Source organism: Mustela nivalis (assembly GCF_964662115.1).
Source record: "Mustela nivalis genome assembly, chromosome: 10".
NCBI classification, from domain to species: Eukaryota; Metazoa; Chordata; class Mammalia; order Carnivora; family Mustelidae; genus Mustela; species Mustela nivalis.
This window is the reverse complement of record NC_139029.1, coordinates 39,374,272-39,401,261: the sequence shown is the minus strand read 5'-3', so window position 1 is coordinate 39,401,261 and position 26,990 is coordinate 39,374,272. Positions and strand designations below refer to the sequence as shown.

The following is a 26,990-nucleotide window of genomic DNA, read 5'->3' as shown; positions in this document are numbered from 1 at the left end:
TAATGTTAGTATGCATAAAGATGTAGCATTTATTTTTTATTTTTTAAAGATTTTACTTATTTATTTGACACGGAGAGAGAGATCACAAATAGGTAGAGAGGCAGGCAGAGAGAGAGAAGGAAGCAGGCTCCCCAACTGAGCAGAGAGGGGAGCTCGATTCCAGGTCCCTGGGATCATGACCTGAGCCAAAGGCAGAGGCTTTAACCCACTGAGCCACCCAAGCACCCCAAGATGTAGCATTTAATATGAAAAGTAACTGCACACTATGAGGCAACTTTACCCAATTTATCCCAAGAAATTATAGGACTTTTAAGCAAATTTGGCAACTTGAGCAGTAATTTACTTCAGAAGAAAGTTAAGTGACCAATGTCTTAAACCCATATATAACAGCTGATTTCCAATCTATGTATCAAAAAGAAAATCTTCAATACTTCTCTTTGGACTACACAACTAAGGCTATTACATGATTAAATTATATTAGTGCTTGTTTCTGCTTTTGTTCAAGATAAAGAAGAATACAGTAGGATGACTAAGAAGTACAAAAACAACCTGAGAAAAATAAAAATATTAAGATTCAGGGTGAGGTGGTCTTTCAACTGGCAAAAGTCAAGCAAAAAATAGGCCACAAATAAAAATATTAAGATTCAGGGTGAGGTGGTCTTTCAACTGGCAAAAGTCAAGCAAAAAATAGGCCACATTTACCTACAGCTATTAAGATGAAAAACTTTTTTAACCAAATAGAATTCATGCATTACTTTCAAAAATATTATTTCTGCTAGAGAGCCCAGTAATGTTTACCTATAAATCACATTTTTCTCTGGTGTCACCTCACAGAGACAACAAATACTTTTGGTAGCACAAAAAAGGCAGTAATTAAGAGGAAAAATCCATAGTTTCCTTATGAATTTGCTTTGTAACTCTGGCCAAATGACTGGAATGGATAACATTAAAAGACAACTCTTGGAAGGAGGATATGTAGCTCTACTATTTTGTCTGATCAGTACCTGGAAGTCTCAAAACTAAAGTTAGCCAATAAATTTCCACATAGACACTCAGGCCATATGGAATAAAAATACCACTTGTCCTATGGTAGAAGCAGTCCTTATCATCTCATGATGAAGGTGACCATGTTCCAAAAGTTTGTTTTATTTGCAGTTCTCAATGCATTATCAAATTGAAGAATTATTTTATTCAAGGTTAAAACAAACACCCTCTATAAACCTCATAATGGCTATGATAGTGTACTGCCTTGTTCACCAATATATCGGTAGTATCTCCTCTACACTGGGATTGATATGCATTAGGTGCTTAATTAGGTCTCTTGAGTAGAATAAAATGTCAGGTACTGTAGTATGAAATCAGCAGTATAAACAAAAAGGCTGAAAACAGCTAGTCTAGCAAGCAGAACAGAGAAAGCAGAGAGACAGAACGCTGTTGTTTTAATGCATGAGCCTTTTAGTACCATTTAATTTTTAAACTTATACTAGGTACTATTCCCCACTTTTCACACATAAAATCCAGCACCTGTCACTTAACTTTCTCCTGAAACAATTTGCAGGTTTTATTAAAAACACATGAGTTAAAAACAGCAAAATTTTGGTGGCCAATTTTGGTGGAAGTACATAGCTCCTTGCCATAAGATGGGTGAGATGGCTTTGTATTACATAATTACTCTTCATTTTAAATGCTCCCACTTTTATGCCCTCTAACTTTACAAGAGGAAGTTAACAAATGAGAACTGTGTTTATCTCTAAAGAAAGGGTGTGGGAAACACTACTGTTTTTATTTTATATACTTCCGCATAGTTTAAAATTTTTTAGAAGCATGACTTATATCATTATCACGGTTTTTTTAAACTCCAATCCTCATTTTCTTTCATTCTTTCCTCTTTCAATCCTCATGATCTTTATTTTCTACTTTATACTAGGACTGAGCTCTGCAGCTATAAAACTGGACTTTTTGTTCTTAGTTTCCCAAGAGCTCAAGATAGATGGGCCACCACTAGAACAAAAGAACTGAATAAAAAAATGAATCCTAGAATCCTAAATTCCAACTTAGGAGCCAGAAATTCACCTGCCCTCAGTAATACCAAAGACAATGGTAACAACCCTTAGGGAATTTTCCTTTGTTAAAGGAAACCCAAGTAAATGGCTACTTCTCTATACCATTTTACCTGTGGAAAAAGTGACGTATCTATACTGCAATCATTTTCTTGGGATAACAAAGCATTTCAAGGGAGAAAAACAAAATACATTTATTTTTCTACATGACACAAAATCTTGAGGTGGCAGGAGAAAACAATGGTATTAAACAGATCTTTATATATTGAAAAATTGAAATGTATGCTCAAAACACTAATCTTCAGGGAAGTGGCTTAACAAATCATACCTTAAATACTAAATTTGTGTTTGTCTAGTAACAGAAATTTGGGAGGTACATAATTAACTGAAGGATCCAATTTTGGGGAAAAAAAAAAAGGACTTCAAAATGGCTCTATTATTTTTTTTAGCTTCAATAATGATTTTCCACCTGAATTCTATCACATTTCCTTTATGAATGATGATGTTTTACTCATAGATTCAGGGGCATTTCTGGTGAGGTTTCTACCAGCCCTCTCTATTTCCCTCATCCATATTCTTACACAAGGTATCATGTTCCTTCTCTCTAGGGGCTTAAGACCAAAGCCAATGGACAAAGAGCAAAAATCATAAAATTACAAGACAGTAGCAATGAAATTCCAATTTGATAGCCACCTAAGATGCAGTGTACAGTGGCCTACATAATAAACTTATATAGATGAGAACAATTATAGCCCAATTTCTTGGCCCAAAACAACTACTAGAGAAGCCATTTGGTATAAAATTTTTTTGAGTATCAACTAAGTTACAGCATAAAACCAAAAAGTATAAAGGTCTACACTACTCAATTAGTATACATCCACATGAAGGTTTTTAAACTGGGATCTAAAAAAATATCTAGCACAATCATCTATGTTTTCATTTTGATAACCTATAGAAATCTGTGTAACCGCACACTGAGTCATCTCAGTAACAACCTTAAATCCAAATGGTACCAAATTATTTCATTGTCCATTTTTGTTTATGATCAAGTTGGCACCAAGTACAAGTACCTTGTTACAGAAGAGCCTTGACCATGAAAATGACGTAAGTGCGAACTGAAGGTCAAATAACCTCATAGGATGTGATATACAACTGAAGGTTTCCCAGTAGTCAGAACAAAGAAAAATGGCAAGATGACAGTCATAATCCACAGTAGTGTACTCATGTCAAACTTAAAAAAAAAGAATCTATACCCTAACAGTCTGTACCATTTTCACATGGTAAGTGGTGACCATTTTTATAAGGCAATATCATTTATCACAGTAAATAAATGTCAATTTAGATTTTATTGCTTTGTGTTTCATTTGCATTTTACTTGCAATTTTCTTTTGGATGTAAATTTAGTTCTGCATGATTTTAAATCTAAGAAGTTTATACCTAGCTTTGTTTGCCCACATTGAATAACATTGTATATATAATACTTGAAACACTGGAATTCTGGGCTTCCAAGAATTTTCTCCTAAAACAGGCCCAAGTTTACTGAAGGTTATACAACTCTTTATACATCTGTATGAGATCCAGGCAAGCTGCTATGTTTCACTATACTTTGTATTATATAGGACGATACTGCAAAACCTACACAATGTAGCATCCTATCTTCTTCCAGTGATAAATTCCTTTGCTTGGCAATCTCTCAGCATTTAGTTCATACTAAAGCTTAGTAGGGCAAATAAAGAATCTGAAAGGTTTGCCTCCATTAATCAGTATCATCAAATATCCACTGAAGACTTCTTACAGGCTAAGAGGAAGGTAAGATAAGAAGCTCAAAAGCACCTCTTCAAGTAGTGTCCTATTTAGTTGGGTGTAAATGCATGAAAAGATAACACAAGCTAATATACAAGTTTAGACTGACTACTGGAAAATAGAGTTCCTTAGGAGTTGAAAGGAGAGAAGATTTTTTAGTTGTCTTCTCCCATTCTCAGACTATCCTAATTGCATTTTTAAGATACCCATAGAAGGGGCGCCTGGGTAGCTCAGTCGATTAAGCATCTGACTCCTAGTTTCAGCCCAGGTCATGATCTCGTAAGTCCTGGGATCAAGCCCTACATCAGGTTCTATGCTTAGCGTGGAGTCTGCTTTAAAGATTCTCTCCCTCTGCCCCTCTTCCAATGTGTGTGTGCATGCTCTCTCTCAAAAAAATAAATCTTAAGATACCGACAGAAGAGTGAGAACAGGAAAAGAAAAGAGGAAAGATGGTAGGAAAGGGAAAAGGTACAAGACATGCTCTAGATGGATTTACTGTCAATCAGAATGGAAGGAAGAATGGAACAAATATTTATGACTACCTTCACCATACAATGTGTAATGTGTAATATGCTAGTAATATTATAACATCTTAACACATCTTAACACAACTACTTACCTTTAAAGATCAGCTAAGGTTTAAAAGAGGTTTAAAAGAAATTAAGTACTTATTCCACATTAATATACATCCAATAAGATGGCATAGTCAGGACCCAAAGACTGGGCAGCCTGGCTCTAAAGATTTTCTATTATAATATACTGGTTCTTAAACCATATTCAGAAGGTTAGTCAGGGCCTGTTGAGCTTGGCATAGGTGCAATGGAAAAAATACTATAAAAAAAATGTTTATAATCTCAAGTGGGCAATGAGTTATATAATAATGTATTATTGTAAGATAATGCATGTAAAGTCCATGCAGTTTGTGGCACATAAGAAGTGCTCAAGTATTAGTTGCTACTGTTATTATTATATACCAGACTGCCATATGGGCTACACAGAAGGGGAAATTACAGCAGAGGTTACAGAGGTAAGAGACTGCTTTTGATTACAGTGGTAAGAAAGAGATAAAATGAAGAGGTAATATGTGCACTGGGTCTTGAATGACTGGAATTAATCACACAGAGGCAAATTTGAGGACTTGGGATGGTAAGGATATGAGAGAGAGTAGCATGAGTAGAAGCATGGAACAAGAAACATGTAGAACAGGAGGTGGAAAAGGTAGGTTGGCATCAAATCAAAGAGAGCCTGAAATCCCCTAATAAGTTTTACTTCATCCTACAAGCAAATGTAAATCATTAAAGGTTTTTCACTGTTAAAAATGCCCAGAGGTCATTTATTCAAGGTACTCTTTTATTAAGATAAAGAGAATAAATTCAGGAAATATTACAAGGGCACCGGAGAGTTAGCAAGATGCAACTTATATGACAAAGTGAACATCAGAGGAGTATAAGTGATCCTACTAAACACACACACACCCACACACACCCACCCACCCACTCACACACACACAGTTTGACAGTTTAGAAATTGCACCCAAAAGGATTCTCAACTTTCAAACTTCATGGCTCAGAGAATAACACTGTCATTAACAGAAAAAGAAAAATGAGAGAAAGAGATGGGTTTGAGGAGACATGATAGGTTCAGTTTTAGCCATGCTGAGGTTGAGTTCCTGGGAGCCATCTAACTGGCAAAATCCACAAGGGAAGAGTATGGACTAAAGCTAAATATGAAAAGATGTATATGTAAAGAAGGGGAGGTGTGGAGGGAAAGAAAAGTCACCTCCACAGAAATTTTGGCCAAATCCATGAAAATGGTTGAGGGCTACTGGAGGGAGAGGGACTAAGGTCATAGTCTCAAAGGAAACATCATGCAGTCACAGTATGGTTGTTGTATTAACTCTGGGAAAGAGTAAGAATGTTTTTCTTTGAAATATGCAAAGCATAAAAAATAAGTATAGGTGAAATCACTAAGAACTACTGAAGTGAGACTTTTTTTTTTTTCGAAGATTTTGTTTATTTATTTGACAGAGAGAGATCACAAGTAGGCAGAGCAGCAGGCAGAGAGGCTCCCTGCTCAGCAGGAAGCCCAATGTAGGGCTCTATCCCAGGACCCTGGGACCATGACCTGAGCCAAAGGCAGAGGCTTAACCCACTGAGCCACGCAGGTGCCCCAAGATCTTTTTCTATAAAGAAGGGAGCAGGCCGTATTAGATACTGAAAACTAATTAAAAAAATATTCCACTGTGGGGATTTAATAAAAACCCAGGAGTCGATAAGAAGACTATTAAATAGTTACAGAAATCCAATTAAAGTTAGACAAAATTTAAATTGTTATACATACAGCCACTTAATATTATGACCTCTAACAGTACTAGAAACAGAGAAACCAGACAATGGGGGGGCCCTGGGGAATGGAGACCAGAAATGGCACACAGTACAAAATCCAGTGACAAAAATTCTAAAGGTGATAGCAAAATCGGTTTGAAGAAGCAAATAAAAGGTCTATACTGGAGGATGACATAGGCAAAATAGAAAGGTACTAAATGGCCAGGAAAAATGGAGAAGAGGCACTCAGACCAAAATGAGAGAAGGAAAGTTCAGAAGTGATAAGAGGATGAAGATGATAAAACTGTGACCAAAGAGAAAATACTTTTAAATTCGGTATTTTGGAGGTAGTGCAGCCCTCAGTAATAACAAGGCCATAGTACGGTTTAATGGCTGAAGCAGAGATGAAATTCAATGGAAAAGGAAGACATGTAAATGCCCTTCATGCCCATTTGGAAGAAAGCTCCATGAGCACTTACCTGCAGTGCCTGAATGGAACACTATACATCTCGAAGTACTCAATAAACAGCAATGGAAAAGCAACCTATACATCATGTTTCTTTGTTAATTCCTTTAATTATTTCTTCATCTAACAGCTACTGACTCTTCAGAATGTGAAGTACTGAGAGTGGAAATAGAGTAGTTTCATTAGGAACAACAGCTACATTTGCCAAGTTCTCATTATAGGTAGGCACGACTTCAACAAATTTGCATTTAACTCATTTAATCATCAAAACAACTCTATAAAGGCAGGTACTTTTATTATCTTCATTTTATAGATGAGGATATGGAAACATAGACTAAGTTCAATGTAAAGAGTTAAATATAAGTAGTAGCACTGGAATGTAGACCAAGACATCTGGGCTCCAGAGTCTAGTTCTTCATCATACCTCCCTATTTGTGGGAGGAGACTCTACTCTCCAAGTATAGGAGACTCTACTTGCCAATCAAATTAACACTTGATTACATATTTCTAAGTGTCCTATCTCCTGTATACATTAACTTTAGGAAAAATACATATAAAGTTTCTCTTGTACAAGGGTATGTTAAATATCAAAGCTATCAGAGTCTAAGACTTTTTAAAATTTTCTTTTCTTCTTATTTCTTCTGAGAAAAAGCTCAGAAATTCCAAAACTGGATCAAATTAGGTACCCAACCTTAAGGAGTCCAAATCCTAATTGGAGAGATTGGAGTTACACATACTTTCAAAGTTAAACAAAAGGAGTATGATAAGGGGGCGCCTGGGTGGCTCAGTGGGTTAAAGCCTCTGCCTTCAGCTCGGGTCATGGTCTCAGGGTCCTGGGATCGAGCCCTGCATCAGGCCCCCTGCTTGGTGGGGAGCCTGCTTCCCGCCCCCCTGCCTGCCTCTCTTCCTACTTGTGATCTCTGTCTGTCAAATAAATAAAATCTTAAAAAAAAAAAAAAAAGAGAGAGAGAGAGAGTATGATAAGGACTTAGTGAATTGTGCAAGAAGAGAAAGAGATCACTTTGAGTTTGGACTATGGGGAGAGAGGAGTCAGTCAGGGGAGGCTCCACAGAAGAGGTCAGATCTGAACCAGGTTTTGAAGAAAAAGGGTGGTATACAAAGGCAGAATGGAAGCAGATGGCATTTCAGAGAGAAAGGGAGAACATCATGTGCAAGAATGTGGAGACCAGAAAAGATAAGTAAATAGCAGGACTCTATTAAAAAGCTGATGGGGAGATATAACGGTAGAAACGACTAGAAAGGCAAGTTGAGAATAGATCCCAGAGACTTGAATGTCAGTCTCACCAACCATGGAGGAAATCTACACTGCCACATTCAGGCTAATTCTTTTTCTGTTGTTGTTAGATTTTATTTATTTATTTGACACACACACACACAGCACAAGCAAGGGAAGTGGCAGGCAGAGGAAGAAGCAGGCTAATCCCAGGACCCTGGGATCATGACCTGAGCCAAAAGCAGACACTTAAATAACTGAGCCAACCAGGCAGCCCCAGGCTAATAGGATTCTTAAAATACTTATCATCATACCGAATCATAAATTTGCTGAAATGATGCCAAATTTATTTATTAAGTGGACTAAATTTAGAAAATATGAACTTGCTTTTAAAAAGCATAGCTCAAAGAGTAACTTACAGATCTCCCAGTTCTACTCCATATTAATTTCTTATAGTCTCTTAATAACCACATCCTTGAATAATGTTTTTTAAGCTTCTATTTGAATACTCTCAAGAGATGGGAGTTCACAGTCTTGCAGGACCTGGGATGCCCTACACCACCTTAACCACCTTGTCTAATCAAGTCAATTCCTGGTACAGGACAAAAATAAGTAGAGAAAAAGAGTTATAAAATGTCACTTTTGTATAATTCAATCACTCAAAATAATTAAAACAACATCCTCCAATTCCACAATATAAGCTCTTACATTGAAGAATAAACATGGAAAACTATCCTCAGTATGACAGAGTAGACATTTGTTGTTTTTGTCACCCAGCATCTTCTTTTTCCCTATTCTGACTTTGCTTGGTGGGGACCATCTTCTATCCTAACAGCAAAGTGTTAAAGCACATAACATCCCAGCTACTGTAGTGAACATATGACTGTGAAACTGTGATTGGTCAGGATTAGGAAAATGACTGAAGTTTAGGTAATCAGCACTAATCCTATTAGGCTTACGGTGGTCCAGGAAGAAAAACAGCCTCCTGTGGACTGGAGCACCTAAAGCATTCTCCTAATAGCAGGTTATATATCTCAATAATGGGAGGCTGAAACAGCTGTTACCATCTTACTATACCACAAAGAGAACCCATCTAAAAATAAAGCCACCCCAGAAGGAAAGAAGCATGAAAACAGAAATGGTGAATCTGGGTCCTCAAGACACTGGTGAAGTGCCTACTTCAAACCACAACTCAGCCAGATTTACTTTTTACTTAAACCAGTTTGGGTTTTTTTCTCCCCCCTATTACTTTCATCCCAGAGATTCCTGCCTAACACATGGTAACTGCCAAATCCTGTAACAAGAAAAGGTAGTCAACCTCTTAGCATTTATCTATGCAAAATTTGGTTTTATCAATAACCAACTAAATTTAAAATACTAAATTTAAAATTGATACTAAATTTAAAAATGATCTTTTTAACATAGCATTTTAATGTAGCATTTTTTAACATAGCATTTCATATTCAATATTGCCTTGAACCGTCTTATTTTAAGATAAAAATCAGTATTTTACCCTACAGAAAGCACAAGAAAATGCTTTATAACTTTACTATATAACACTATGAAGGTAAGAATAAGCGATTCAGAAATAAGTTTTATTACATCATTATCAGTTATTTTAAAAAACAAAAAACAAACCAAAAAAAACCTAATGCACTATCCAGAAGCCATGTAAAGACTCTTACTTGAAGCTGAAGAGTATGTCGAAGAATTGTTTCTTCTAAGGCATGGATCCATTTCTCTCGCTCATCAGCATCACGAGCTGGAATAAAAGATTATAAAAATTGAAATGTTAATTTCTACAATATAGCTTCATGTTTGAAAATAAATATTTTAAACCTCAATATTAACAGGAAAAGTTTTTAGTTGCACCATTTTCTGAACAGGTTCAACTTCCTATCCTTTCTAAACATGCAATCTACTTGCAGCAGTTTACAACCAAAGGAATAATTATGCTCAATAATAGCAAGCTACTTTCTCGTTGAGAACAACTAGAAAAGCTGGAATAATTATTAAAAATAACTCACTGGAGACAACAGAAAACAACAAGTAGTAAAGAATTAACAGGACAAAATCTAGAAGACAAACATCCAGAAGATAAGCCTCATATTTAAGGACACTTTTCTTCTGGAGGAATTATAAATTCCAGGAGAGCACACTCATTAAAAAAAATTCGACAAAGTATTCTTCATGCACACATGGATAATGTCTGATGCAAGATGGCAGAAGCAGGAAAGAACAGAGCATCAAAAATAATAAGCACACAAAACCATAAGAAACCTAGGAATCAACCTAACCAAAGAGGTGAAAGACTAGTACTCTGAAAACTATAAAACACAGATGAAAGTAATTGAAAAGGAGACAATCGGAAAGACATTCCATGCTAATGGATTGGAATAACAAATATTGTTAAAATAAACAAAGCAATTTACATATTTATACATTTAATGCAATCCCTATCAGCATAAACAATAAACAATGAATATTGGAGTACTGAAAAGAAATAAAATTAAATTTAAAAAGAAGAAAAATACCACAAACATTTTTCACAGAGTTAGAACAAACAATCCTAAAATTTGTATGTAACATAAAAGACCCCAAATAGCCAAACACCTCTTGAAAAAAGCAAAGCAAAGTTGACATCACAATCCCAGACTTCTAGTTATATTACAAAGCTGTCGTGATCAAAACACATGGTACTGGCACAAAAACGGACACACAGATTAATGGGAATAAAAAGAAAACCTGGACATGAACCCACAGCTATACAGTCAATTAATCTTCGACAAAGTGGTAAAGAATATTCAGTGGGAAAAGGACAGTCTCTTGAATAAATGGTGTTGGGAAAACTGGACAGGAGCACGCAGAAGACTGAAACTGGATCACTTTCTTACAGCATATACAAAAATAAAATCAAAATGGATTAAAGACCTAAATGTGAGACAGGAAACCATCAAAATCCTCAGGAGAACACTGCCAATAATCTCTTTCTGACTAAATATGTCTCCTGAAGAGAAACAGAAGGAAAAATAAACTTCATCAAAATAAAAGCTTCTGCACAGTGAAGGAAACAATGAACATAACTAAAAGGCAATCTATGAAATGGGAGAAGATACTTGCAAATGATGTATCTGATAAAGAGTTACTATCCAAAGTATATTAATATATAAAGAATTTATACAACTGAACACTGAAAAAACAAATAATCTAATTAAAAAGTGAGAAGACATGAACAGACATTTTTCCAAAGATGACATACAGATGGCCAACAAACACATGAAAAGATGCAACATCACTCATGACCAGGGAAATACCAATCACAATGAGGTATCTCCTAACACCTGTCAGAATAGCTAAAATTAACAACACAAGAAACAACATATGTTGGAAAGGATGTGGAGAAAGGAGAAGCCTCCTACACTATTGGTGGAAATCTAAACTGGTACAGCTATTCCGGAAAACATTATGGCAGTTCCTCAAAAAGTTAAGAACAGAACTACCCTAGGACCCAGCAACTGTACTACTAGGTATTTTACTAGGTATTTACCCAAAGGACACAAAAATACTGATTCAAAGGGATACATGAACCTCAATGTTTATAGCAGCATTATCAACAACAGTCAAACTATGGGAAAAGCCCAAGTGTCCATCAACTAATGCACAGATAAAGAATATATACACACACACATACATACCAATGAGTTATCACTCAACCATAAAAAAGAATGAAATCTTGCCATTTGCAAGGACATGGATGGAGTAGAGTGTATTGCGCTAAGTGAAGTAAGTCAGTTAAATACAAATACCGTATGATTTCACTCATATGTGGAATTTAAGAAACAAACAAAGCATAGGGGAGAAAAAAGAGAGGCAAACCAAGAAACAGACTTAACCAGAGAGAACAAACTGATGGTTGCCAGATGGGGCAGGGGACAGGGGAAATAGGTGATAGGGATTAAGGAGTGTACTTGTGATGAGCAGTGGGTATTATATAGAAGTTCTGAATCACTAAAGTGTATACCTGAAACCAATATTATACTGTAATATTAACTACCTGGTATTTAAATAAAAACTTAAATTTTTTTTTAAAAAATGGTTTAGTATGTGGGGAAAACTAAATGAATACTAACTACATAAAATACACTCTTATGATGTTGTAAATACATACATACACAATTAAATACAAAACAATTGCAAGTAGACTGGGAAAGAGAAAATGGAATTAAAGAATTCTAACATTCTGCAATGTTCAGGAAGAAGATAAAACTACCAATTGACATTAAATTTTGGCAACTGAAGGATTTGTTACAATTTTTAAAGTAATCGCTAAAAGATTGTATTTAACTTACAACATAATAAATTTAAAAATTCAATAATGAAAAATAATCCAAAACTTGACAAGAAAGAAAGATAAAAGAAACAGAATATGCAAGACAAAAAGAAAATGTATGGTAAAATGATAAATTTTTAACCTTAAAATACCAACAATTAAATTAAGTATAAATGAAGTATGTAAATGTTCCAATTAAAAAAAGAAAGGAGGGACACCTGGGTGGCTCAGTCAGTAAGCACCCAAATCTTAACTTTGGCTCAGGTCATGATCTCAGGGTGGAGAGATTGAGCGCCACACTGGGTTCCGCAGCCCTGGGCATGGAGCCTGCTTAAGATTTCTCTCTCTCTCCTTCTGCTTCTGCCTCCTCTCCCCCTCAAATAAGTAAATCTTAAATTTAAAAAAAAAAAAAAAAGGGTTTAGGGACACCTGGGCAGTTCAGTTGGTTAAGCATCAGACTCTTGGTTTCAGCTCAGGTCATGATCTCACAGTCCCAGGATCTAGATCTAACCCCACAACTAGCTCAACACTAGCTCAAGCACAAAGTCTACTTGTCCCTCTCCCTCTGCTCCCACCCCCACTATTTAGCATGGGTATATACTCTCTTTCTCTCTAATAAAATATTTTTTTTAAAAAGGGGTGTGGGTTTAAACAAGATTTTATGATGCTGTCCAACGTTGTGAAAAGAAGGGCCATATGTACCCCAATGTTCATAGCAGCAATGGCCACAACTGCCAAACTGTGGAAAGAGCCAAGATGCCCTTTAACAGATGAATGGATAAAGACAATATGGAATGGAATATTACACAGCCATCACAAAGGATGACTACCCAACTTTTGTATCAACATGGACAGGACTGGAGGAGATAATGCTGAGTGAAATAAGTCAAGTAGAGAAAGTCAATTATCATGTGGTTTCCCTTACTTGTGAAGCATAAGGAATAACATGGAGGACATTAGAAAGAGGAAAGGAAAAGTGAATTGGGGTAAATCAGAGGGAGAGATAAAGTATGAGAGACTGTGGACTCTGAGAAACAAACTGAGGGTCTGGGGAAGGGAAGAGGGGTGGGGGGATGGGTGAATCTGGTGGTGGGTATTAAAGAGGGCACGTACTGCATGGAGCATTGGATGTGGTGCATAAACAAGGAATCTTGGAACAGTGAAAAAATTAAAATTAAGATGTTAAAAAAAAGATTTTATGATGTTTACAAGAGACACTAAACATAAGGATGCAGAAATACTAAAAGTAGGAGTAGAGAAAAAGACAAACCATAAAAAAAGATCATAGAAAACACTAACTCCAAAAAGTTGCTATTATTAAAACTGCATAAAATAGACTTTACCAGATGAGAGGTTCACTTTGCAAATACAAGAGGTTCAAGTCATCAAGAAGATAAAATAAATGTAAATTTCTATGTAACTAAAAACACAGATTTAAAAAGTTCTATATGGCAAAAGCATAGAGAATACAAGGAAAAATAGACAAAATACCATAATCATAGTGGCAGATTTTAATACATCTAATTCATTAAATAATTAGATGAAGTACACAAAAATTAGTAAGAATTTAGAAATTATGAACAATCTGATATAAAGTTGATCCAATGGACATACATAGAACACTACACATCACAAATATGAAACAGACACTGTTTTCAAGCACACACAGAACATTTCCAAAAACTGACCATATAATGAACCCTAAAACAAATCTCAACAAATTTCAAAGGATTGAAATCATACAAAACATATTCATAGTGAAAATATAAGCTAGAAATCAGTTACAAAGTATAAATTAGAAAATATTCAAATGTTTAGGGGAAAAACTACTACTAGATAATCCATTGTTCAAAGAAAAATATCTTATTAGAAATTAGAAAATGTTGAAAGATGCCTGGGTGGCTCAGTGAGTTAAGCATCTGGCTTCACCCAAGTCATGATCCCCGGGTCCTGGAAATGAGGCCTGCATGGGGCTCCCTGCTCAGTGGGGAGCCTACTTCTTTCTCTCTCTCCTTCTGCACCGTCTCCATACCCCACCCCTGTTAGTGCATCTCTCTCTCTCTTTCAAAAAAATAAGTAAAATCTTAAAAAGAAAAAAAAAGAAAGAAAGAAAGAAGAAAAAAGAAAGAAATTTGAAAATGTTTAGAACTGCCTGAATGAAAATGGGACATACTGAAATTCGCTGGATGCAGTTATAGTACATAAAGGGAAATTTATAGCCTTAAATCTATGTATAGAAAAGCGAAAAGGCTGAAAACAACAGAAGATTAAATTAAAAATGAGTGGAAATGATAAAGAACATAAAATAATCAAATTGAGGACAGACGTAAAATAGAGGTTAACCTGAAATAACTAATGAAACTGAGAAATTACCTACATATTGTAGGTTGGTAGGTATGTAGGAAGGTTGAGGAAGTGCTTGAAAAGAATGGGGGCATGTCAAAAGGAAACAGGAGTCAACCTGAAGGAGCTCCAATGGCCAATTCCTGAAGAATTTGAGCCATAGAATGGTAACACAGAGCTATAACCCACTGAATAAAATAAATCCAAGAATCTAATAATGATATAAGTAATTAATAATTAAGTAAATAAATGGAGAAAAAGGCACAGCTTTTCTTCAGAAGAATTACAATTCATTAGTACAGAAGGAATGAGAGAGATTTAAAAATCATCGTTAGACAAAAACCACAGCAGTAATTATCACAAGCAAGATCCACTGAAGGCATATTGATAGCTAAAATCAGTGGGCAAAAGTTTGAGAAGAAACTAACTAGATATTAGCAAAGTCTGAAAGTGTTTTCCCCAAGATACTTATCAATTACAAAGAGAAAAACAGTAATTTTAGGATGGAGAAATCTGGCAGATACCACCTCAGTCCAGTGATTAAGGTTAACATCACCAGTAATACATTTATTGACATCATGTACCTCCCAATACAACCCACGGAGGAAGAAACAGCATCACTTATGTGGTATTCTTCCAAAAATATATAATCTCAATCTAATCATGAGAAAACATCAAATATGCCCAGACTGAGAGACATGCTACTAAATAATACTTATCACAAATGTCAAGGTCATCACTGTGCCTGGGTGACTCAGTTGGTTAAGTGGCTGTCTTTGGTTCAGGTCATGATCCCAGGGTTCTTGGATCAAGCCCCACATCCAGCTCCCTGCTCAGCAGAGAGCCTACTTCTCCCTCTCCCACCTCCTCTGCCTGTGTGCTCTCTCTATGCCAAATAAATAAGTAAATAAAATCTTTTAAAAAACAAAAATTTAAAAAAAAAAAAAGTCAAGGTCATGAAAGACAAGAAAAGAGTAAGAAACTGCCATAACTAAATGCAATGTGGGAATCCTGAAACAGAAAAGGAACATTATAGGGAAAAATCTAATGAGCTCTCTGGTTTAGTTAGAAATATTATACCAAATTGAGTGAAAGATCCAGCTCAGGACATCAGAGCCTGAGCAGGATGTGGAGGGCCTAGAATACTCCTTGCCCTTATTGACAAGGGATATGTTCCAAGATGCCCAGGATGCCTGAAACTATGTATAGTACCAAACCCTATATAGCTAGTGTTTTTACCCATACATATGATAACATTTATTTATAAATTAGTAAGGGACTAACAACAATAACTACTAATAAAATAGAACAATTATAAGAATATACTATAATAAAAGCTGTATGACTGTGGTCTGTTCCTCACATACCTTTGTGCCCTAAAAATATCTTCATGTACTATACTCACCCTTTTTGTGATGATGGGAGATGATAAAATGTCTACATGATGAGATGAAGTGAATTAATACAGGCATTGTGAAGTAGCATTAAGCTACTACTGACCTGGCAATATGTCAGAAGGATCATCTGCTTCCAAAATTCAGTCACCTGTGGGTAATTGAAGCCACAGAAAGCAAAACTGTGCATGAGGTGGGACTACTATACATCATACCAACAGACAATGTGGCATGAGGCATCAAAACCCAAAACAGGATGGAGAAGGAATCCACACAGTGGAGAAGTCCAGCATGAGGAGTCAGAGTGAATCCAAGAAAGGTGAACAGGGAGCCAACATTGCAGGGAACACAATCAACCTGGCACAGGTTTCTAAGGCTGAGGGGAATAAGGATGACATTCACATAAGGAAATAGGTAATGATGGGGTACTAATTACATACAGAAGGATTGGCCAAATAAGTAGACATAACAAAGATAAAAGGTTTCTCACTTTAAGGGGCTGGAAAACAGTGTAACAAATGTGTAAGTGAGAAAACCAGAATGGTTTCTAGGAATAAGGTATTGATATTAACTCATAGTTTCAATATATAAGTAAACAAATACACATGGACATGAGTGCCTATGTATGTGCACATATGTATATAACATATATGTTTCCTAGCAATGAGAGGGCCTGGGTGCCATGACACCTAACAGCATCAAATACACCTAACACTACATGTTGACTTCTAAATACCACTCTCCATTAAAAGGTACCAGGGCTTCTTAGAAAAATGGTTGACTATGGAACTAAATGAGTAAGGGAGAAAATAAGCCTGGAACAACTTTTTTTGGTGCCAGAAAGTAAGGCAGTAAGGGAATACTTTTTTGTGCCATAAAGTAAGGAAATATCAGAGAATTATAGGGAAATGTCAAAAGAACAAAGAAATCAGCTTAAAGGGAATTCTACTGGCCAAATTGAGGGCAATCTGGGCATTAAAATAAATAATGATAGTAAAGAATTATAGTCTTGTTGAGTAAAATAGGAAACCACATTTACTACTGATATACATAAACTAAAAGTCTGACGAGGAATGGGATATAAGCATAGTTTCTAAATACTTTCCCACAAAATATTAATTAAGAAGGGAAAAAGATGAAATTTAACAACCTGGCAATACCACCTTAATGAGATGGTCAAAGTAAGTATCATCAGAGTGGGACAAACCCTGCAATAAGAACATAGAACCATTTCTGTGATCTTTGGGCCAAAGAGATATAATCTCAATCAAATCATGAAAAAAAAAATCCAAAAAAACAAAAACAAAACAAAACAAAAAAAAACCCAAACTTGGGGACATGATACAAAATAATTAACCTATAACCTTTAAAACTGTCAAGGTCAGGGGTACCTGGCTGGCTCAGCAAGTAGAACATGTAACTCCTAGTCTCAGAACTGTGGGTTCAAGCCCCATGTTGGATGTAGAGACTACTTAAAAATAAAATCTTAAAAAAAAAAAAATGTTAAGGTTATAAAAGTCAAGGAAAGACTGTGGAACCATTCCAGACTGAGAGAGACTAAAGACATGTGAAAACTAAACATAAAATGTGATGCTGAACCAGATCCTATTGCTATAAAGGACATTACTGAGACACCTGGAGAAATTTGAACACAATCTAAGGATTAGAAGGCATTAATGCATCAGTGTTAATTTCCTGATTTTAGTGGTTATACAGTGTGTATACCAGAAAATTTCCTTATCTGCAGGAAATATAAAGCATTCAGGGGTGATGGGACATTAATTTAGTAATTTATTCTCAATCTGGGGGGGGTGTACAGTACTTGCTACTTTTCTTTAAGTGTAAGATTGTTCTAAATTTTTAAAAATTATATTTAAAACTATGATAAATCAAAGAATATATGAGTAAATGGAAATACCATTTCAAGGATTGGAAAAATTCAATACAGCAACATACTCAAATTAACCTATAGATTAAAAGCAATGCAAATTAAAATTTCAAAAGGTATTTTTAGAATTTGTCAAGCTGATTCTAAAATACAAATGCAACATGGTATAAAGATAAAGAACAACAAAGGGTTTCTGGAAAAGACAGACCCATTCGTAGATGGTTTACTGTACCAAATATAAAGTCATATTATAAGGCTATAGTAATTAAGAAAAAGTAGTTTTAGAGCATGGACAGATTAACACACCAAGGAAACAGAGTAGAGCCCAGAAACAGGCCCACTCATATACACAGACCCTTGAGTTGTGTAAATGTGGCACCAAACACCAGTTAAGTAACAATCTTTTAGTATGTGGTGGTAGGACAGTATGGGGAAAAAATGAAACCTGACCCTACCTTGTACTACACACAAAAATTAATTCCAGGTGATTCCTTTATTCTTAACTGCAAAAGAACAACAAAGTTTCCAGAAAGTAAAACAGGAGAATACCATCATAATTTGGGAAGAGAAAACTTCTTCTTAAACAAGACACAGAACTTCTAATTATAAAGAAAATGACAGATAAATTTAACTACATCAAACTTAAGAATTTTAGTTCATCAAAAAACATCATTTAGATAATGTCATAGTAAGCCACTGTGACATATGGAGTTAAAAAACATGAACCCTAAATCCAACCCTGAGCTTTGGCAGTTTTTAACCATATAATTTGCAACAAGGTACTTAATCTTTTCTAAGCCTCGCTGTTCTCATTTGTAAGATGACAGTAACAGTGTCTACTACATAGGGTTATTGAAGAGATTAAATGAGTTAATACAAATACAACACTTAGGTAAATGACATAAGGTAAGTGCTTAATAAGCATTAAACTATTATTAATATTATTTCAGAGCATTTGTTAATTGATTAACAAATCAATGATCTAAATCCTGATTTAAATGAGCTCAAAAGAGAGATTTGTATTTAGCTGTATAAATACATGGCTTATGCCACCAACAGAACAAGTGAATAAAAAATCAGGGAGCTCCTTGAGGAGTTAAGTCATAGAATAGAATTAGGTTGTTAAGTAGAGAAGGATAAGGACATCTTGAAAGAGGAAACAACACTAACAATGTTCATGAAACACTGAGACTTGAAAAAGGTGTATTTGGGAAACTGGTCTGAATGTGTCTAGAATGTTGGACTCCTTTGGGAAGGACAAAATGACGAAAGATTAGGATCCCAGCCCAACGAGTATAAACAGACTTTATCTTTAAGAAATGGAAAGCTTGGGGGGCACCTGGGTGGCTCAGTGGGTTAAGCCCCTACCTTCAGTTTAGGTCATGATCTTAGGGTCCCAGGATTAAGCCCTGCATTGGGCTCTCTGCTCGGCAGGGAGCCTCCTTCTCCTCTCTTTCTACCTGCCTCTCTGCCTACTTGTGATCTCTCTCTGTCAAATAAATAAATAAAATCTTAAAAAAAAAGAAAGAAAGAAAGAAAGAAAGAAAGAAAGAAAGAAAGAAAGAAAGAAAGAAAGAAGGAAAGAAAGAAAGAAATGGAAAGCTCAGGGGCACCTGGGTGGCTCAGTTGTTAAGCATTTTACTTAGGCTTAGGTCATAATCTAGGGTCCTGGGATCAAGTCCCACATCGGGCTCCCTGTTCAGCAGGAAGCCTGCTTCTCCCTCCCCAGCTTCCCCTGCTTGTGTTCCCTCTCACGTCTCTCTCTGTCAAATAAATACAATATTTAAAAAAAGAAGAAGAAAAAGAAGAAATGGATAAGCCCTTAAAATGTTCAAGCTTGAGACTGACATGGTCTAATCTGCGTATCAGCAACATCAATCTGGCAATACTGTGGAGAATGAAAAATGGGGCAAAACTGGAGGGGGCCACACCAGTTAGGAGATGGTTGTTAAGAGTAAGGCCTGAGGGGCGCCTGGGTGGCTCAGAGGGTTAAGCCTCTGCCTTCGGCTCAGGTCATGATCCCAGGGGCCTGGGATCGAGTCCCGCATTGGGCTCTCTGCTCAGCAGGGAGCAGGGAGCCTGCTTCTCCTCATCTCTCTCTCTGTCCGTCTCTCTGCCTATTTGTGATTTCTCTCTGTCAAATAAATAAATAAAATCTTTAAAAAAAAAAAAAAAAAAAAAAAAGAGTAAGGCCTGAACTGAGAGTAATGGCTGGGACATGACAACAGGTGCCATTCTCACTGCATCAGGCCACCAAATAGCAATCATCTTTAAATCTGCCACCCCTCGAAAATGAAAGCAGATACAAGGCTCATAAGATTCTTCCTTGATACAGTCCCTTTCTATATCCTTACTTTCATTTCCTCCTGACTACATGCTCACTCAAGAACTCATTTAGTCTTATGTCTGTAAACAAAGTATCATCACAAATGTAGTACATGTGCTATAATCTACTACCTCCAAAGCAGCCTGCACACCTCACTAGCTTATACTGAAATGCTCTTTATAAAAAACCTCAACATTCTACCATATTCTACAGAATTCACATAACCTCCCTGTTAGTAAAATCCCTCCACATCTTCCATTTCATGCTTGTTTTATATGAACCAAAATATCTTCTATAAGACCTCTAAATACTCTAAAAATCTTCCTGATCATGGAATACTTTGTCTCTCCTTTAATCTTAACATTTACTCTACCCTCCTCCTATGTATTTAAATCCCACAAACCTCAGAAGTCCTAGTTCTCCTCCATGAAACCTTACAAAACTAGTCCAGCAGCAGTACTCTTTTTCACCTTAGAACTCCTAGAAGACTTACAAATGCTAATGCATCACCCAATTATTCTTCAATCAAGTATTTACAGGCAAACTATAAAATTTAATCTTAACCCCCTACACACTGCTATTTACACTTTTCATGTGTTTAAGTTTCATCTCTATGATAAGATTTTAGGTCTTCTGATTATATTAACCATCGTGTTTAACACAGTATTAGATCTATCCTTCCATCCTTCTGTCCATCTATATCCACCCAACATTCATTGAGAAACTACTGTATACCAAGTACTGTCAGAAAACTGGAGATATAAGTCAAATAAGACCCAGTCCCTATCTATACAAAACACACATTCAAATGACAGGGAGAAATATATGTCAAATGACAACTGCTACTACACAGAATGACTGAGTAAATCTGTGTAAGCAGAGTCCAAGAACCTACCCCAAGGGGTGCATGTTTATGGACATGAACTCAGGGAAGGCTTCTGGAGCAAGGAGATTAGGTCAAGTTTTTAAAAGTAAGAATTAGAGGCAAGGTGTGGGTGTGGCGAAGGAGTGGAGAAAGAAGGACAGGGAGTTTGGCGAAGAAGAAGGAGAAGGGATATGTGAAGGGGGCGGGCATTGACAAGGGAGGCATTCAAAGGTAAAAAGGACAGAATAAGCAAAGGTAACCACGTGGCAAATTACTGTATGATAATATAGAGCTAAATGTCAGAAAATATAGCCCAAGGGTACTTGGGTGGTTCAGTTGGTTAAGTGACTGCCTTCAGCCCAGGTCATGATCTCAGTGGGATCAAACTCCATGTGGGACTACCTCCTCAGCAGGAAGTCGGCTTCTGCTTCTCCCTCTGCCCCTCCACCCTCTCCTGCTCTCGCTCTCTCTCTTTCAAATTTATCAATTAAAATCTTTTTAAAGAGAAAATATAGCCCACGCTTTGCTACTTTTTTTCTAGTATTGACATTAGCAAGTCACTTACACATCTGAATACTCATTTTACCATCTTCAAATTGGAGGCTTACTGGTATAAAGATAAACATATAGACCAATGGGAAGGAAGAGAGAGCTCAATTTGCATGTGTGGCCAAATGATTTTTGACAAGAGTGCCGAGACTACAAATGGGGAAAAGTCAGTCTCTTCAACAAATGGTGCTGGGATAAGTGGATATCCACATTCTAAAGAATGAATTTGGACTCCTACCTTACACCATATGCAAGAAATTAACAAACTAGATTAAATCCAAGACCTAAAACTATTAAACTAGAAGAAAACAGAAAGAGAAAGCTTCAGAACACTGGATTTGGCAAGGAATTCTTGGATATGACACGAAAAGCATAGGCAACAAAATGAAAAAAAGAGACAAATGGAATTACAACAAACTTAAAAAAATTTCTGTGCAAAGGAAACAACTGAAAGAAAAAAATGAGAATGAGAGAAAATAACTGCAAATCATGTATCTCATAAGGGGTTAACATTCATAATATGTAAGAACTTCTATAACTCAACAACATAAAACAACTCAATTTAAAAATGGACCAGGGACTTGACTTGACATTTCTCCAAAGAAGACACTCAAGTACTGTCCAATATGTACATGAAAGGATACTCAGCATCACTAACCATTAAGGAAATTAAGGCCAAAACCACAATGAGATATCACCTCACACCTACCAGGATGACCACTACAAAAAGAACAAAATATTAAGAAATGAGGGTGCAAAGAAGCCGGAATCCTTGTACCCTGTTGGTGGGAATATAAAATAGCAGAGCCATTATGGAAAACAGTATGAAGGTTCCTCAGAAAATTAGAAACAGAATTACTACATGCTCTAGTAATTCCATTACTGAGTATTTATCCAAAGAATTCAAAATAGAATCTCAAAGAGGTATTTGCAAATCCACAACACATTATTCACAAGAGCCAAAAGGTGAATGCAACCTGTCATTGACAGATGACTACATACAGAAAATGCAGAATGCACATGCAATGGAATATTATGCAGCTTTTAAAAAGGAGGAAGTCTTATCACAAACCACCACATGGATCATCCTTGAGGATGTCATGCTAAGCAAATGAAGCTAATCACAAAGGAAAATACTATAGGATTTTATTCATATGAATATCTAAAATAGTCTGAATAATAGAAACTAATTAAAAATGTGGTTATCAAGGGTTAGGGAGAAGAGGGAGGAGGTATTAGTATTTAGCAGGTATGGTGTCTCAAGACAAAAAGCAGGGTTTTTTTTTTAAACTAATTTTTTACAACAATGTGAAAATACTGAACACTACTAAACTGTACATTTAAAATGATTAAGATAAATTTAACATTATGTGTTTTTTATGATAATTATAAATGAAATTGGAAGCTTGGACTCAATCATCCGTTCTACCTGAAAATTCAATACTCTATTATTCTAAATAACCTGGCTCACCTTCTCCCATTCTCCCATGAGTCAGTAAACAAATCTCTACCCCACTGGATCTAATATGAAAAATATCCTGTGTATATGAAGAACCAATAAGATGTCTGGTTATTATTTAATCATAATAAACTATTTATATGAAGAATAAAAATATAGTTATGATATGCACAATTCACAAACCACCTGCAAAGGCAGTTCTCTAAAAGTGATATTAAAGCTATACAATTTGAGTGAACCCTTGCTAAAAGGGCCCTAAATTTAATAAATTAGTTAAAACAACTTATAAATAGTGCATTATTTTTCCCAAATGTGTAGATAGGTTACTCTCCCTCCTTTTAAAGTTCATTTATTTTTTAATCTCTATACCCAACATGGGACTTGAACCCATGACCCTGAGATCAAGAGTCAAATGCTCCTATGACTGAGCCAACCAGGTGCCCAAACTCTTCCCCTTTTTATAATATTATTTATACATTCAGTTTATCTCCAAAATTTCTTCTCTAACATCTATGCCTCCTCTTCATTACCTTTTTCAAACTCTTTCCATTCTCTGAGCTAGAAGGTTACAAATTTTGTTTGACCCACGATAAGATATACATTTGGGGGCACCTGGGTGGATCAGCTGGTTAAGCACCTGACTTGATTTTGGCTCAGGTCATGATGTCAGGGTCGTGAGATTGAGTCCAGCGTCATGCTGCATGCCCAGCAGGGAATCTGCTTAAGATTCTCTTTCTCCCTCTCCCTCAGCCCCTCCCCGCATTCACTCTATCTAAAAAAATAAATAAATCTTTAAAAAAAAATAGACTTTGTGACCATGACCCAGTTCCACAATACATATACACATATATGTGTACATAAAGATATACATATAAAACTGAAACATTAGTTTCACAAGAAAATGTCTGCTCTAACTACCATGCCATACACACTGACATCTCCTCTGTGTAGTATCTCACTTTTTTAAAAATGCTCATCTCCACAGTTTGGAAAACACTGCCCTAAGCCACCCAATGTCCCACAAAGCTACTGCTGTCCAGCATCTCTTAGGCAGCATAGTAGAAAAGCCAGGAAGGTTGGTTCTGATACCTACTTTTGCCCTTATTCAGCCAGACCTTGACCAAGTTACTTAAAATCTCTAAGGTTTATAATCTAAGTATGATGATATTACCTATGGGAATGATAATAGTAGCTAGACCTTATAAGGCTGTTGTGATGTTTAAATAAGATTATTGAGTTGCACAGCGGAAGCGTGCTGGGCCCATAAATAAGATTATTAATCTGGGGGCACATGGTTGGCTCAGTAGGTTAAAGCCTCTGCCTTCGGCTCAGGTTGTGGTCCCAGGGTCCTGAGATCAAGCCCTGCATCAGGCTCTCTGATTGGCAGGGAGCCTGCTTCCTCCTCTCTCTCTGCCTGCCTCTCTGGCTACTCGTGATCTTTGTCTTTCAGATAAATAAATAAAATATTTAAAAAAAAAGATTATTAATCTGTATACTACTTATGATAGTGGCTTACATATACTAAAATATGAATATATTATTATTACAAATAGCCTCAAGAGAAAATTCTATTAATAATCTACTAAATGGGGCACCTGGGTGGCTCAGTGGGTTAAGCCTCTGCCTTCAGCTCAGGTCATGATCTCAGAGTCCTGGGACAGAGCCCCTCATCAGGCTCTCCACTCGGTGGGGAGCCTGCTCCCCTCTTTCTCTCTGCCTGCTGCTCTACTTGTGATCTCTTGTGATCTCTCTCTCTCTCTGTCAAATAAATAAATAAATAAAATCTTAAAAAAATACTCTAATAAATGATTAGCTAGAGTAAAAGAATAGGGAAGGGATCATTCTAATTCCTAATTCCTAATAATGCCTACCTTATATACAGAAACAATATAAGGTGCACAGAAGGAAAAACAATACTCATTTGGTAAATAAAACACTTACATTTTCAGGATTCTGTAATCTTTGCTCTTTATTATGTATCTATTCACATTTCCTACATTATAGACATTTGAAGCAGATATTTTTAAAATACATTTTAAGACAAGTTTCCAAAATTCTTACACTTTGCCATTCCTGAGGCACTGCTCAGGAATCTGTCCTCTTATGCTCACATTTTCTACTCCATTAAGGTATATGACAACTGCAAATACATTACTGCCTATCTGCAAAAGGAAGAGGTTATTTGCCTGTTTTGTAACTGGAGTAAAAAGAAGAATTAGACTCTAAAATCAGGAAGGTCTTGTTTTCTCTGCAAGTTATTGTGAAATAAAAACATTATATAAAAAACATGTTTACAAGATTAAGTGCTAAGACACTCCTCAAGTATCTACTGAGCCCCAATATGAATCAGGTACTGTGTTACAGATGTAAGCAAGGAGAAGACACCATGATCTGAATTCATTTATCCTGAAAGTACAATCACTAGGCTGGGTAGCACATTGTTGAGTGAGATGTTATCTTTACCCATTCTGACAACCTCTACTATCTGCTTACTGGAAACATATTCATTCTTCCGACCTTCTCTACATATGTTGTTCATGATAGGAGGACCTGCTTTCTCTTTCCTTAAGTGTCTTCAAATATTCCAGTATTCAGGTAGTATATAAATACATGCCATATACCAGCTATTGTCTCAGGCATTAGAGGCACACTTTGAACCATAGTTAGTAACTGTATTCCAGCAATAACAGGGTCCAAATCTGCCTCTTTCCTACTCACTTCCCAACATATTCCTCCAGGAGCCACTATAATCAGTTTTATGGTAATTAATGCTCACATGAGTCACACTTCCCAGACTTTCCTCAAGTTCCCCCCTCAGCTGAAATGCTTGAGTCTTATCTCTGTGTAAATAATCAAAGCTAACTCTATTGAGTACTTAATTTGTATTAATATAGTCTAACTCATGTCTAAACAAATACATGTATGGGGCGCCTGGGTGGCTCAGTGGGTTAAGTCTCTGCCTTCAGCTCAGGTCATGATCTCAGGGTCCTGGTATTGAGCCCCTAGATTGCAGTGGGCCTCTGCTCAGCAGGGAGAGTGCTCCCCCCACCCCCGAGTGCCTCTCTGCCTACTTGTGATCTCTGTCAAATAAATAAAATCTTAAAAAAAAATAACATGTATTAACTAATTAAATCCTCACAACTATGTGAGATAAGTATTATTATTATCCTTATTTTCCAGAATATAGAAACAGAAAAGTTTAGTATTTTGCAATGACATAATACCCAGAAAGCAGCAAATACAAATGAAATCTCTAGGCTTCAAGCAATCCGACCTCTGTTAAATAAGTCTCATTCCATGTCCCTTTTGCTAGACAAAGTCCTTCTTAAGAGATAACAATATAAACCTTTCCACACTTTGGAGACAGTATATAGAGCAGAAAGAACAAAAGCGAAAAATTCTAGTCCAAAAACTTGGGTCTGAGTCCAACTTTTCCTACTTTTGTGTCCACCTGAGGAGTAGAGTATTTAACACCTCTGAGTTGTACACACAAATTTCAAGAGGTTAGTATCACCAACTACCTCAAAGACTTACTGTGAAAACAAGATGAAATAAGATATATAACAACACCAGGGTCCAGCGAGGTCAAGGCATTCTTAGGGCAAAGCTACTTTCATGACAGTACTTACAGGTTATCTGTGTTTGTCACTGTGTTGACATTTGTGCTGATGGTGCAAGAGCAATAGTGATAAAACTGCCAGCACCTTAGCACAAATGGGGGCCATGGCTCCAAGCTGAACTGGCAGTTTTTATATTTTTTACTTTTAAGAAAAAAATTCCTGTTTACTTAAGAATGCTCCTGAAAAAGGAAACATTATTAAATCTTACCCTTACGTATATGCTTTATAACAGTCCATATGACAGAGACTATGCACAAGCACTTCTGCTTACCAAAGTGTAATAATTATCTCAAGGAAAACTACCTGTGTAATTGTCTGAGTTATAAACT

The 26,990-nt window shown here is 36.3% G+C and overlaps 1 protein-coding gene across 10 annotated transcripts in view; it reads right to left on the bottom strand.

The window, feature by feature from the left end:
- Window positions 1–26,990, bottom strand: part of OSBPL9 (oxysterol binding protein like 9) — a 174,690-nt gene that overhangs the window by 65,016 nt on the left and 82,684 nt on the right. For all 10 annotated transcript variants that reach the window (XM_082688426.1, XM_082688427.1, XM_082688423.1 and 7 more), the window contains one exon: window positions 9,573–9,649. In XM_082688426.1, the coding sequence (XP_082544552.1) occupies window positions 9,573–9,649 (77 nt within the window). The remainder of the gene's footprint in view (window positions 1–9,572; window positions 9,650–26,990) is intronic.